Source organism: Phascolarctos cinereus, unplaced genomic scaffold (genome assembly GCF_003287225.1).
Source record: "Phascolarctos cinereus isolate Bilbo 61053 unplaced genomic scaffold, phaCin_HiC Scaffold_5;HRSCAF=322, whole genome shotgun sequence".
NCBI lineage: Eukaryota > Metazoa > Chordata > Mammalia > Diprotodontia > Phascolarctidae > Phascolarctos > Phascolarctos cinereus.
In genome coordinates this window covers 68,546,900-68,561,766 of record NW_027555958.1, presented here as the reverse complement: position 1 = coordinate 68,561,766, position 14,867 = coordinate 68,546,900, and the positions used below count along the sequence as shown (strand labels likewise).

The 14,867-nt window shown below is 43.1% G+C and overlaps 1 protein-coding gene across 3 annotated transcripts in view; it reads left to right on the top strand.

The window, feature by feature from the left end:
* The window catches only part of S1PR1 (sphingosine-1-phosphate receptor 1), a 71,562-nt gene extending 61,184 nt beyond the window's left edge, over window positions 1–10,378 (top strand). For 2 of the 3 annotated variants that reach the window (XM_078154992.1, XM_021000088.2), the window contains one exon: window positions 7,647–10,378. In XM_078154992.1, coding sequence (XP_078011118.1) covers window positions 7,809–8,951 — 1,143 coding nt within the window. In that variant the 5' untranslated portion in view covers window positions 7,647–7,808 and the 3' untranslated portion in view covers window positions 8,952–10,378. Of the gene's footprint in view, window positions 1–5,608; window positions 5,978–7,646 lie in introns of those variants that run through there. The other variant, XM_021000083.2, reaches the window with a different exon arrangement.
* The last annotated feature ends 4,489 nt before the right edge of the window (window positions 10,379–14,867 follow it).

Here is a 14,867-nt window from a genome sequence, read left to right as displayed (position 1 = left end):
TGTAAGAGTTAACGTAGTAGCTATCTTGGATAAGCAGAGATTTCTCTCTACCCATTTAGTTGACACACCACTGTCCTCTCCAACGAATTCTGCAATGGGACCCAGTATAGAGCAAGCATCTCTGAGATTAATACCCTAATCCCTTCCTAATGGAAAATAGGACATTTCTGTTAGGTGGGTAATACTGTCAGTTTCTTCAAGGCATGTGGGAAGTAATGATGTTAACTACATGTAAGAGAGATTTTTTGTTCTAAGCTTGGTGTACCATAAATACATTCTGGCCTAGTCCCAATACCGCTACCTACATTTTCCTTTAGGGTTCTAGCATACACTGAGGAATTTGTGGTGTCTCCTCTCTGCCACCATGGTCTGTAGCATCTACAGAGGGCTATTCCCTTCTGTGTTGTTAGGGGCCCAGTGATTAGCATCCAATTCCATTGAACCAAGTATAATATGGACTATCCTGGCCCTGACTTTCTGAAGGCCAGGTAGGTTACATTTCATCACTTCCCTGGCATTCTCTGGTACCCTTCAGGGGATTTGGGGTGGATATCAAATGACTCCAGCTCCCACTGGTGGTGTTCCCCCAAATATAGGGGCTTGTTCCCTTGTACTGCAATTATACTTAGCCATTAAAAGTTAGATTAGCATTTACGCAGAAATATTTACTTTAGGAGGTATAATTGCAAACACACAAACTTACTCCTCAACACAAGGGAGGCATATTCCTTCTCCCACCCCACCCCACTTTGTACCACATCAGCTTTAGGGGAAAGGGATTAGGTTCATAGTTTAACTCCATTCCTATAGCACAGCCCTAGTTATATATCCAAAAGCCCTCTTGGGCTTGAGTCAGAGGCACCCTGGCTTTTCACGGCTGCCATACTGGGCTGGCTAGCTGTCCTTTCCTGCTTCAATCCTGGCTCCAAGGTTGGCTCAAGCTCTTTGTAGGTCCTATGGGGATCACCTCCAGAACCTGAAATTCAGGAGAACAAGCCACCCATATTAGAAACAAACACCTCCAGGTCCATTTCTTGGAGCAGGGGTAAAAAAGGGAGCAGGGGAAGGAAGTCCTTCCCTTCTTACTGTGTAATCCAGACAAGTCTGAGTTACACAAATAACATCAACTAGCTTTGACAGAGAACTATTTAATGCAAAGGTATAGCAAGAACATACAAATACCCCACCCTTCCCCAACACCTTGATGGTCATTCTCACTTCTATACCTCCTCTGTCCCTGGGAGAATAAGCTTAAAGCTTAACTCACTTCCTATATAGCATCAGTCCCACTAAGTTCACATGCAAAGATAGTATCTCTATTGAATGAATGCTTGTCTGAGTTACTGCTGGGCTGCCAGGGGTTCTGAAAGTCATTTCTAAAGGTTGCTCCTTATTCCTTGGCTGCAAAACCTGTCCTAGATGTTTCCCAGGTTCCTTTAGTTTTCCTAAACTTCAAAAGTCCTAGGGATGAAGACTTCAATTTCCTTGCTTAAAAAGGAAAACAAGATAAAACCAAAAAAAATAAGAACAAAAGCAGAGGCTAAGGACTGATGACTACATCCCACTTTCTCTGATCTTGACCTTTAATCCACTTTAGAAGCTAGGGGTCATATCATGGGACTGTACCACCTTAGATGGGAAGAAGATCCCTAAGGCCTTTCCCCTGAATGGTCTCTCACCAGATCCAGTGAGTGAAGGATTCACCAAATGACACCAAGAGTGAATAAGACTAAAGGGGAAGTAGCCAAGTCTGAGAGGCCTTTTTGAGTACCTCCAAAGCCAAAGTCTATTTTACAGTATGCGGTTAGCTAACCAGAAACAGTTACATAATGTCCACCCATGCTGTATTGTCTCTCCAAGGCATTTCCTGTATGTCATCATGATTCTCCCAGAAGCATACTCCTTAGCCTCTCCATAAGGAAAGATGCTGTCCCAGGTGCTCTGCATATGTGTCGCGCCACTCTCCCTTTAAATTGGTTATCACCCCTTAATCCATATTCTCAGAACTTTTGCTTTTTTTTCTTGACTCTATGCATTTTTCTAAATAGAAAAGTCTGGGAAAGACTTTAGAGAAATATTTGTTAGATTTTAAATATTCTTCCAAACTAGCCAAGTACCTTTCACATTAATAAATGTTTGTTGAATTAAATTGAATTGTAGAACTATAATACAAAAATTTATATGACAAAAGCATTGAAGACAAAAATATCACACCAGATCTAACTGAAAAAAAGATCATTATCAACTGGATAAATCAAGGATGGCTTCATGGAGGAAGTAACATTTGTGCTGAGACTTAAAGAACTGGTAGGATTTTAACAGGTTGAAATAGGGAGAGAGAGGACATATCAGATATAGGAAAATGGCTTGAGAAAAGACATGGAAGTGGGAAACCTTGGGACATAAGTAGGGAAAGGCTAGCAGCTTGGCTGGAGCTTAAAGGTGAATATGCATAGCAGGAGAGCTTAATCTGGGGTCCATGGACTCCTTCCGTGAATAGTTTTCAGGGGGTAGATGAACTAGAATGACATAAAAATGACATCTTTATTTTCTCTAACCTTTGGTTTCCTTTGTGATCCTATGGATTTTATTTTATGCATTTACAAACATTATTCTGAAAAAGGTCCCATAGGTTTCACCTGACTCCCAAAGAGGTCCATAACACATAAGTCTAGAAAAGGAGGATGGCGCTAAATTGTGGAGGGCCTTTAATATCAGACTAAGGAGTTTAAGTTAGCCTATGGGCCAGGGATTCTTAACCTTTCATGGACTCTTCTGGAAGTTTAGTGAAGCCTATGGATCTCTTCTCAGAATAATATTTTTAAATGCATTAAATAATATACATTAGATTTCAAAGGAAGCCAAAGGTTAGAGAAAATAAAGATGTATTTTTTTTTCATTCAAGTTCATGACCCCCTGAAATCTGTCTATGATATTTGTTGACCCCATATTAAGAATCCTTGCTAAAGCAATAGGGAGCTCCTGGGAACTTTGGAGATAGGTGTATATATATATATATGTAAATATATGTATATATATAAACATATATATAAATATATGTAAATATAAATATATATATACATACATACATACACATACAAAGAAGTGTTTTAGGAAGATTAACCTGGCAGTATATGAGGCAGTGTGGCATAATGAATGGAGAACTGGCCTCTGAGTCAGGAAGACCTGGATTTAAGTCTCACCTTTGACTCAAACTGGCTGAGTGATACTGAACAAGTCACTTAACCTCTCCAAGTTAACTCTTTAGAAAGTTGACTCTCCAAGACTTTAAACTACATAGCACATGGGGAACTACATTGGTAGAGAAAATTTCCTTATTAGGATGCACTTATCCCATAACCTACCAAAAAACATTTTTGGTAGCATGGTAAGAATAGGCTGGACTAAGTAGTAACTAGCTATGGGGAAAATAAACTATTGTACCCATCCAGACGAGAGATGATGCAATTTGTCTACACTTGTGTCTGTGTGCACTGGTCTAATGTGTCTACAACTATACTAACAGATAATTGCTAAATTACCATCCATCTCTACTTTTAAATTAAGTTCTCAAATGCAACTTGAACCACATCAAAGTCTGAGAACTCTCTTCCTTCTAAAGCATGTGTTTTTAAAGTTAGTGTTTGAGTTTGTGCTGTTTATGTATGTTTTTGTATGGTTTTGTGCATTGTAAAAGTTTGTCATTAAAGGGAACTCCAAGACAGATGTGAACTAACCGTTACTTTAAAACAAGAAACTTTTCATTTTTTCCTGCAAACTCATAACATTCTAGAGGCTATGGGTCTGATGTTTATTCTTCTAGCCTTCTTCTGACTCATTCAGGTAGAGGGTGTGTACACCAATAGAAACTAGACAGCAGAGGAAGATACGTTTCTTCACATCTACTGAAGAGCCGGTACATAGAATCACAGAATCTTAAGGGAAGTAAATATGGCTAGTGCCTGGGTGGAAATGGGCTGTTTGTCAGCTGAATAGAGGTATAACGTTTTTGCCAACTACATGTGTTTTATATGAACCCTGTCCATGTTCTTAAATGGTGAAGTAAAAAAAAAGTAAGGCAGAGGAGGGGAGAGTCTAAAGGCTAAGCATAGTGTTCTTTAGTTTTGACTTTCTTACTAGGTACAGTGATGAAAGGAGGGAAGACCTACTGCTGTTTGGGGGGCTGAGAGGACCCCTGACAGTAGAGTAAGCTTCGGTTTTCCTTTCTTCAGAGTTTCTAAGCATTGACTCCACCCCCAGCCCCCTGCAATTCTCTTCATTTACAGACACTGATTGTAATCCACCCGCTGTAGAGGAACAGTCCAATACAAAAGGGAGCAGGAGAGGGAGGGAGGGAGAAGAGGAAGACACAGACTAACAGATAAAGGGAGAGACCCACAGAAAGGGAGAGGGAGAGACAGAAATAGAGAGACAGGCAGAGAGACAGAGGCAGAGAAGGAGGAGAGACAGAGATAAGAGAAACAGACAAAGAGACGGAGAAAGATAATGACATGGGAAGGGGAAAGGAGAAAACAGAATGACAGGATATGAGACCTGGAAAGTCTCTGAGAGACCAAATTTAGCCCAATCCTCTCGTTTTATAGATCAGGGTATTGAGCGCCAGAGAGGTAAGGTGATTTGTTGACCTGTCCTAGAGTCTTGCCTCTATATCCCACTTTCTCTGATCTTGACTACTTTAGCCCACTTTAGACAGCCGTGGAAATACCCCCTTCCAACTCCCTCCGTTCTTCCTATCATCCCGGGCTATCTCTCTTTCGTTTCCTTTCCCATTTCTCTTGTAACGCGATGCTATGGCATTCCACTCAACAAAAGCCAATTTTTTTTTCTTCTGCCCATAATCTCTGCCCCTCCTCCCCTCCCCAAGATGCTTACCCTAGCCAGCCTCAAAAGAGAACTGGCGGTGAGTGTGTGGCAGAAAGAGAAATGGAGCAAGAAAAGGAGATGAGGGGACATTGTTCAAGTCCTGCCTATCCAGTTTCCCTGAATCAAAGACCACTTTGCCATCCCCCTCCGTCCCAGGCCCTCCCCCCTTTTCTCCCAAGTACTGGCCCTGGCTTCTTGGAAGCGTCTCTCTGGTTCGCAGCGCCTCCCTTTCTATACCCTGTGGTTACTCCCCAGCGGCCCAGGGCAGGGACCTTGGTAATAGCTCCTGGGGGGGGGGTATGGGGAGGAGAGGAGAGGAGAGAAGAGAGGAGAAGAAAGGAGAGGAGAGGAGAGAAGAGAAGAGGTTGCGTGGAAGTGACTTCTGGGAGAGAGTGGGAATGTGGAGGGGGTTGGAAGGAGACTGGAAGGAGGCAGTCTAGGGGTTTGCTTAGGACAACTCAGTGTTAGGCATCCAAACACTTAGAAAAAAGAGAAGTTTTCCAAAGCTCTCAGCCTCCTCCCTCCCCCACTCTCTTTTCAAAAGAGTAGCGGGTATGAATAAGCTTCACCACCCGGGAGCAGCACCGTGGCAGCTAAAGGACCGTGATTTATACATTATAGCTACAAGGGGCCCCCCAGGCTCCTCCTCCTAAGCTAGGTCTGGTTGGTGGTTTGCGTCCCCCTCCTCTCGGTCTCCCCTCCCATCAACCCAGCTCCTTTCCTGGAGAGTCCGGAGTCACTATTCAGATCCAGAGGAGCCCCAGCTGCCAGAGGAGGGGGTGAGAGATTAGATTCGTTAACCCCTCCCAGTCCCTCCCTAAACCAGCAGCAGAAGAAAACACATACACGCCAGTGTGACCACCAGTACAGTTAGTTAAACTCGCTGGATTGGGCTCTATCTCCTGATTGCACCTCCCGGGCTGTCCAGAACGCTCTTAGCTGGCTATTGGAGAGCGAGGCAAGGAGGGTGGGGACCCCTGGTAAAGGAAGTTTGGTAGCGAGGGTTGAATTTATTCTGGGGCAGCAAGATGCCAAGTACGAGCTCCTGCCGACCAGAAGCATTTAAAAACGAACTTTGTCCTGCTTGAGCGAGGTAAGAGCTCTGTGGAGCAGCTTGGACTGGGGAAAGACGGGAGGGAGCCCAGGACTTGAATGGGCTCTGGTCGCAAACTGTTGAAAGCAAACTTTGGCTTTGGATATGAAGTTTTAAAATGTGCACGCATGTATTAGTGTTATTATTAGTATGGAAAACTATGTACATGGGCGATTGTCTCACCTAGGAAGGCGAATCAGACAGGCTGACCCTGCTGAATCCCTTACCTGCAACAAGTTTTTGGAGGCATTTATAGTTGTGATTTACATGAGTTTTAAGGGCTGCCAAATCGAAATTGGACGAAAGGCTGGGAAAATCCGCGGGTGGTCAGCCGAGAGGAAGGAATAGGGGGAGAGGGTCATTGTTGAAAACCCAACAGACAACGCTTGCAGAAAAAGTGCTAAAGAGAATATAAACTTGCTCTGTACTGGGTCCCATTGCAGAATTCGTTGGGGAGGACAGTGGGGTGTCAACGAAGTGAGTGGAGAGAAATCTCTGCTAATCCAAGATAGTTACTACGTTAACTCTTACACGGTCCATTTGTTACCTAGTAATTACTGTTGCTACATTTCCTTTAGCATATTAAGAAATTTCACTTTCTAGTTTTGTGATACCTCCTTGGCCTTTTTCCTCCTCACTTTATGGTTCATTGAAAGAAGGACACCCCCCCCTTTTCTCCAAAGAGGTGGTGGCGGGAGATTGTTTATGATGTACACTGTAATCTTTTAAAACTTTCAGTTATTTGAGTTTCTTGAAAATAGTTTTGGAGTGGAACATCAGAACTTGACCTGCACTGTCATTCTAACTATAACATGATGTTTTTGAAGGAGAAAAAAAAAGCCAATCTACATGCACTCTATTTATTAGTGTTCTCAAACGTTGAGGTCAGCTGAATTCCCTTTGTTATGAATGGATTTCACAAAGTTCCTTTAAGTCTATTTGTTCTGTTTTACTACTGCTTTCAAAGGTTGCGCAAAAAAAGGGGGGGGGAGCTTCATTTTAGCTCTAAGCTTTCCTGTTTACCCGCTTAGCACACCTCACTGGAGCCTCACACTAGTGATCTTCACTGCACACCTGCTTCTAGAGGATGCTATTAATAGAGTGAAAAGAATGATTTCGTTTATGAGTTGATTTTCTTGAGAAATTCATACATAACAATTAGGTAGTAGTTTCTCCTTTTTAGGAAGGGGAGGGTACGAGGTGGCACTACTCCATTCCCCCACCCAACCCTCAGTTTCCAGACTTGAAGTTTAATCGCCTAGACTAGGGTTGAGGGAGATGGCGCGTGAAGCAGCTGGAAGTGTGGGGCGGGGAAGGGGGTTACCCCGGGAGGGACTCAGGAGAGGTCTGGAAAAATTGGAAATGCAGTGTGATCCACCAAGAGCATTCCGAGGTTTACTTTAAAAAGTCTTCCTTAAATCATTCTGTCTAGTTTTGATGGGGGTGGAGGTGGGGGGAGGGAAGAAAATGTGGATTTTTTTTTCGGTTTGGGGGAAAATTTAGGACTTTTCTTTTTGCAAAAGTTGGACATTAGATTCTTTGCAGGCTCCTCCCCCCCCCTTCTCCCCTCTTTGAACACAGACAGAGCCACAGCTGTAGCTCGGGTGAATTATGCCAACATGATGTGCCCTTTTTTTTTCTGACTCTCTCCTCTTTGTGCCTTCTTTAGGGCCGCGGTCTTCGAGGCCCCCTCAGCAGGGGAAGGGCTGCAGAAAAGACTGGCCACCGCTCACTGTACCCGCCGGGCATCGAAGCCTCGCTCGACTTTGCCCTCTAGCGTCCAGCTGGGGAGGTGACGCATTGGGCTTCTGCAGGCCTTTCTCCCAGCACCATGGGCTCCACGAGTGTGCCGTCGGTCAAGGCCATTCCCAGCTTGGTCTCTGACTATGTCAACTATGACATCATCGTCAAGCATTACAACTACACGGGAAAGCTGAACTCTAGCGCGGAGAGCGGCCTTAAAGTGACCTCGGTGTTATTCATCCTTATCTGCTGCTTCATCATCCTGGAGAACATTTTCGTCCTCCTGACCATCTGGAAAACCAAGAAATTCCACCGGCCTATGTACTATTTCATTGGAAATCTAGCCCTGTCGGACCTGCTGGCCGGGGTGGCCTACACAGCCAACCTCCTTTTCTCCGGGGCCACCACCTACAAACTCACTCCAGCGCAGTGGTTCCTGCGGGAGGGTAGCATGTTCGTGGCCCTGTCCGCCTCAGTGTTCAGCTTGCTGGCCATTGCCATCGAACGCTACATCACCATGCTAAAGATGAAGCTGCACAACGACAGCAACAGTTTCCGCTCCTTCCTGCTCATCAGCGCCTGCTGGGTCATCTCGCTGATCCTGGGGGGCCTGCCCATCATGGGCTGGAACTGCATTGGCTCCTTACACAGCTGCTCCACCGTGCTGCCCCTCTACCACAAGCACTATATCCTCTTCTGCACCACAGTTTTCACCCTGCTCCTCCTCTCCATCGTCATCTTGTACTGCCGGATCTATTCCCTGGTGAGGACTCGGAGCCGGAGGCTGACCTTCCGCAAAAACATTTCTAAGGCCAGCAGGAGCTCCGAAAAGTCGCTTGCGCTCCTCAAGACGGTCATCATCGTGCTGAGCGTTTTCATAGCCTGTTGGGCTCCGCTCTTCATCTTGCTCCTTCTGGACGTGGGCTGCAAGGTGAACACGTGTAAAATCCTCTACAAAGCGGAGTATTTCTTGGTATTGGCGGTGCTCAATTCGGCCACCAACCCCATCATTTACACGCTGACCAACAAAGAGATGCGGAGGGCTTTCGTCCGCATCATGTCTTGCTGCAAATGCCCTAGCGGGGACTCGGGGGCCAAGTTCAAGCGGCCCATCATTGGCGGCATGGAGTTCAGCCGCAGCAAATCCGACAATTCTTCCCACCCGCAGAAGGACGACGGCGACAACCCGGAGACTATCGTGTCCTCTGGGAACGTTAATTCCTCTTCCTAAAACTGAACCCTGCTGCAGGCCTACAGGGGGTGCTGTGCTGACGCCTCCCCCTCCCAATCCCACACTTTGTCGGAAAAGTTCTGTTGGGGTTCTCGGGTGCGATCCAACCCCACCCCAACGGGTGGCGCCGCAGGGCCCTAGGAAGCAAGGGAGGGAGGGAAGGAAGGAAGAGCCAGAAGAGCCAGCGTGGTGCTGGTGGGCGGTGGGGAGTTTTGGTCCACGCGAACAATGCACCGGGAAGGGTGGAGCTCTGTCCCTGAGAGACAGACTGTCCTGGCTCGGAATACATTTCCTCCCTGGAACTTGTTTTGACTTTGCACTGAGTCTGACTAAGGTCTAACATTGTCAGGCTCCTGAAGGTTTCAGTTGGCTACTTCTTGAAGTCTTGATCAATGTCCCTATGTGAAAGCGTCTGTTTGGGTCTTTGGGCTTTCCTTTGTGGGGAGTGGGAAACAAGAAAGAGAAGTTGGTTCCCTCTGCCCTAGTTTCTGTCAAGATGGATTGTATCCCCCTCCCCCGTTTCCAAGGTGACTCTCCCTCCTTCCACCTCCAATCCTGTTGTATCTCCACTGTTCCCCACTCCAAGATTTTCCATTCCCTGTATTAACTCCTTGGCTTCCACGGGAGGAGGAGGGAATGGGAGCACACTTCACCTCTGGGTCAGCTGCAGTAGTCCCCTACTCTCACCTGTGAGGAAGCTGAGACGGCTTTTAGATGTCATGTAATTTCAGCCGCTGAGTCCAAAGTTCCCGCTTTAGCCAGAGCTAAAGTAAAAATTTGATTGGAGCCAGGTTTGTTTTGTTTTGGGGTGCCATTTCTGGATAGCTTTTAATGACATGAGTTGCCTTATCCTAGCTCCTGTGGTTGAAAGCTGGAGGAAGGAGGTCCAGTTCATCTAAATATTAGTTTATTTGAGGGTGGTTATTTTGAGGCTCCAACCTTTGACCTCAGTGTCTTGGAAAGGTTAAGAAAAAAAAAACCTGACAGACATGGAAGTGTTCTCTTGAATGCTGTAATCCACCAGATATCTCTCTGACTTCTAAAAATGCCCCTAACACTTGACGTATCTGTTTTTTTGGCATTGTGTTGATGCTGTGTTGTGTTTCAGAGGGGTCCTCAGCTTTTGGACAGAGAAGTGTTGGTGTTAGATCGATTTGTGTTCAGATTTCCTATCCATGTTCTTTGAATGTATTTGTTTCTGCATCTTTTGTTTTACTGGATTTTTTTTTCTAACCTGTGTTAACAGAATTGAATGTGTGCATGTGTTAACAAGATGCAGGTCTTCCATGCCCTAGAGCATTACTGTAACAGACGGGGACACTTCAGGTAGTTCCCTCAGAACATCCTATTACTATACAGTTACTGGGGAGGTGTAGAAACATGATTTTGTAAAAAGAGTAAAATAAAGATATATCTCTGCCTCTGTAGTATGGTTTCCAGTGCAATTAAAATGAGTATTTTCTTGTTTTCTTTGTTTTTAAGATAGTATTTAAAAGATGTCTGACTTTTATGGTTCAATTTGCACATAGCTTTATCTACTTTTAAACATTAATAAACTGATTTTTAAAAAAAGATCGCATTGCCAAGAGTATTTTTTTTCCTTATGGATACATTCCATGGAGGTTTTTTTAATGTTTATGATTTTTTATATGAAAATTGTGGTAAATATTTAGTCATTACTTTTAAAAGCCTTTATATTGATAACTTGGAGCATGAAAAAAAATTGTGGTTCTTTTAGAAACCACGAGATCTTCTGCAGGAAAGGAAACTTCAATATGTTAACAGTGAAGAGCAGAAAAGAATGAGATAATTACCGACCTTGAAAATACCACAGTAGCAAAAGTCATGCATTTTAATGAATTTTAGGGGATTTGAAAAATAAGGTATGCTTTAAAAAAAAACAACTTGTCAGGAGCTGTGATTTAATTGGTATAGTAGAGAGCTCCCCAACAATGCAGATCCCCAACTATCCTGCAATTTACAATCTTAGAGAGTTGCTTTAGGACACTGTGACCTCTGATAGTAATGTTAGGTTACATTTGAACCTGGGTCTTCTTGAGCTGAGGACAATTCTTTATCCAGTAGGTCAGGGATTCTTAATCTTTTTTTTTTTCTTTTCTCATGGTCCCCTTTGGTAGTCTGGTAAAGCTTATAGACCTCTTCTCAGAATAACATTTTAAAATATATAAAATTAAATACATAGGATTACAAAGGTAACCAATTACATTGAAATACAATTGTTAAAATATTAAAAAGTTCGTGGAATCCAGGCTAAGAACCTCTGTTCTAGGTCATTCTGCCTCTCAGAAGAAAAATGTCATGGATTATAAATGAATGCTGACATTTAAGACTACTTAAGGTAAACACATCAATCCTACAGTAAAATCTGATTTTTAAAGGAATGGCACGTAAGTGAATAGCTTTAAATTCATTTGGGAAGTGCTTAGAAATATGGAGATGAGGGACCTAGAAAAGATACATTATTAAATTATAAGTACCTAGTATGAGCCCACAGCCTAAACATGATATACTTGAATTTATTACTAGCATGTTGTATGGCATTGGATGTATCAGAGAATCACATAATCTCCATTGTGTCTGTAGGATTTATTTAGTGTCTAACTCAGTTTTTCCTAGCTGCTTCTACTCAACCTACAAAACAGAAGAGCCCTGAAGATGAATGTTGGAAGATGTGTACTGCCTTTTGTATGAATATGTGCTATTAGCTTCTTAAACTGTTACATGAGAGGAGTCTGGCAAAAAATCAGATTATCCTAATGTTTTTTTTTTAATCTTGTGCAGGCCTTTGATTTCATCATAGTGGAGAGCTATCTGGGCAAACTACCTATAACCATGCAGATCGGAAATCCATTGCTAGTACATGTCAGAATCAGGACTTGAACCCAGGTCTTCTTGATTCTAAGTCCAATTCTCTATCAATTATGCTACACAGCCTCTCTATTCATTAACCCTGTGTTCACGTTTTAGTTATCTGGAATATAGTTTTAGAAAGACCAGCCATAACAGTACTTAAACTAGAGAATTTAAGTTAGCCTGTTTGGCTCTCCCATCCTTTCTATTGTTATTACTCCAAAAGGTAGTGCTTTCAAGTTCCATTGAGTGTGGACAGGACACAGTTGGGACATAAAGATAAAACTTACCTTATACAGTATATGTCATTTCTATGTAAGGTTAACTGTGGGAAACAGGAGCCTGTTCACTGAGGAAGGCCTTAGGTCACAACCTTCAGCTTCCTGAAGGAAATGCCAAAAATGCCCTGAAGACAAAAGATTGGAAACAGACTGGAATGTCTCTCCATCTGTCTGCTCTGACGGAAGGAATGATTTCATGTATACTCACTTCCTAGGGTTTTAACTGCAGTGTTGAGCATAATGGAAAAGGATGCCTGATCTGTAGCTGTGGGGAAGATAAATGTGCATTTGGACTTACCTTCAGGAGAGCAGTGACTTGCTAGGGATAGGTTGTATGGGAAAAGTTGGGCAGTGGTGATGAAATGGAGCAGATTGGTAATAGGAAGATAACCTCAGTAGCCCATCTGTGAGCACATCATCTGGTGGGCTGGGCACACTCTCAGAAATCTCACTTCCTGGAAACTCTAGACAACGTATCTCATTCCAGAAGAGCTATGTAGTTACTGAACTGTGGCATTCCTGGGCAGATCTGTGGCAAAGCACCAGATCCTGCCAAAAAACTAGAGGACAGGGTAGGAGATGCTTTGATTCCTTCCTAGTATGAATATTGGTTTTACTTCACCCTACTCTGGAGTTCAAATTTGAAAAAGAAGAGTCATGCATTTGTACCAAAAAGTGTACATTCAATTCGCTTTAAAAAGCTACCATGTTATACTTTAAAAGAAGGCAATAGAAACTAACCACAAATTGGGAACCATTATCTTACTCATTTCTTTGACATTAGGCTAAAGATGATTATATCTTTGGCTACTACAATAGCCCCTCACTGGTCTCTCTGCTTCTAGATTTTCCCCCCTCTCCAAACCATTTTCCATACAGCTGTCAAATTAATATTCCTAAACCACAGATCTGACTGTGTCATTCCTGTTCTCAGAAATCTTCAGCAGCTCCCCATTGTGTCTAGGATGACATTCAAAGTCCTTAGCTTGCATTTAAAGCCCTCCAAAATCAGATACCCACATTCCTTTAAAGAGTATTATTGATGCCTTTTGGTTTTACATTATTATCATTTCCAGACATAGCATTTCTTTCCTTTCTTCCTGCCCCCTCCCCCTCACCAGTATTGACTCCTTCATTGTAACTAAGAAAAGCAACTAAGCAAATCAAGAGATAAAGCGATAGCCTCTGATAGTGTATGTAGCATGCTGTAGCTGCGGTCCCACCTTTAACTGGCACATTTGAGGGCATGTCATTTCAGATCTCTGGGCTTCAGTATAATCATCTAGAAAACAAGGATGTTCCACTAGATGGTCAGCTCTAAGTCTGTGATCCTCTGATTCTCTCTACTGAAAGAAGAGAGATATGCTTTATTGTTCATTCTCTCAGACCAAGATTGGTCATTACAGTTATCCAAACTTCCTCTTCCTTTGGGAATAATTTTCATTCACATTAGTATAGTCGTTTGAACAAATAGCTTTCTATTGTCTCTCCTACCTTTCTGGTCTTACTTCATATGAGAAAAGGAGGAAACAAGCGTTTATTAAGTGCTTACTATGTGCCAGGAATTATGCTAAGAGTGTTACAGTGTTTCATTTGATCCTCACAACAACCCTAGGAGGTAAGTGCTGTTATCACTCCCATTTTTTCAGTTGAAGAAAATGAAGCAGAGAGCTGTTAAGTGACTTGCCTGGGGACAAACAGCTAGGATCTGAAGCCTAACTTTGAACTTGGGTTTAACCTGCCTCTTAGTCTAGTGCTCTATCCATTATGCTACCTAGCTGTCTCTAGGCAGCTATTAACCTACTTAGTGTACTAGGTTGTATTCAAACTGACCTGCTTAGTTGTGAGGTGACATTCACATTTCTGTGCCTTGGAACAGGAGCTCTCTCTTGTCTGGAATGCATTTATCTCATTTCCTTCTTATAGATTCCCTACCTTCTTTCAAAGCACAGCTCAGGGTTACCTCCAACATGAGACCTTTTCTGCTTCTCCCAATTATTAAAGCTATTTGTGTATACATCCTGTTTACATCTCCCTCCTTCTCCCCACCCTTCCCTCTCCTTCCCTACCTTCCTCTTCTCTTGTCTTTCTCTCTCTCTCTCTCTCTCTCTCTCTCTCTCTCTCTCTCTCTCTCTCTCTCTCTCTTCTCTCTCTCTCTCTCTCTCTCTTCTCTCTCGTATCCAGCCCTCCCCAGTGCCCACAGCAGATTGTAAAGCAGGGATTGTCTTGTTTTTGTTGTATTCCCAACTCCTATTACAATTCCTGACACATAGTGGGTACTTAATAAATATTTGCTTAATTGAATCAATAAAGACCAGCTAATTTAGAAATGTTTGAGGAGGCTAAACCACATAATATGTCTCTTCTACAACAGTTCTACTCTGGTGACAGAAAATTAAATGAAATCATTAATGGCAAATGTAACTTGGTCATGGTATTTATGCCTCTACAAAAGTCATCTGATGCTCATCATCGTGGGGGCATGACGCTGGATTGTACCAATCAACCAACAAACATTTCTTAAAGGCCTACTATGTGTGCCTATAATCTAAGAACCACCTGAGCCAAACTTGTAGAGGCTCATCACCAATTTGGCCAAAAGGTGAAGATATTTTCAGCTACACTGACTCACAAAAAGTGCCAAGGAGGGAAGGTGTTGATACAGAAGGGAACCATGCTGAATACCACAAATATACTTGCAGTACTATAGTATGGCTTTGAGAGCCAATTTAAGTAACAGAAAAACATTATAAAATAATCACTG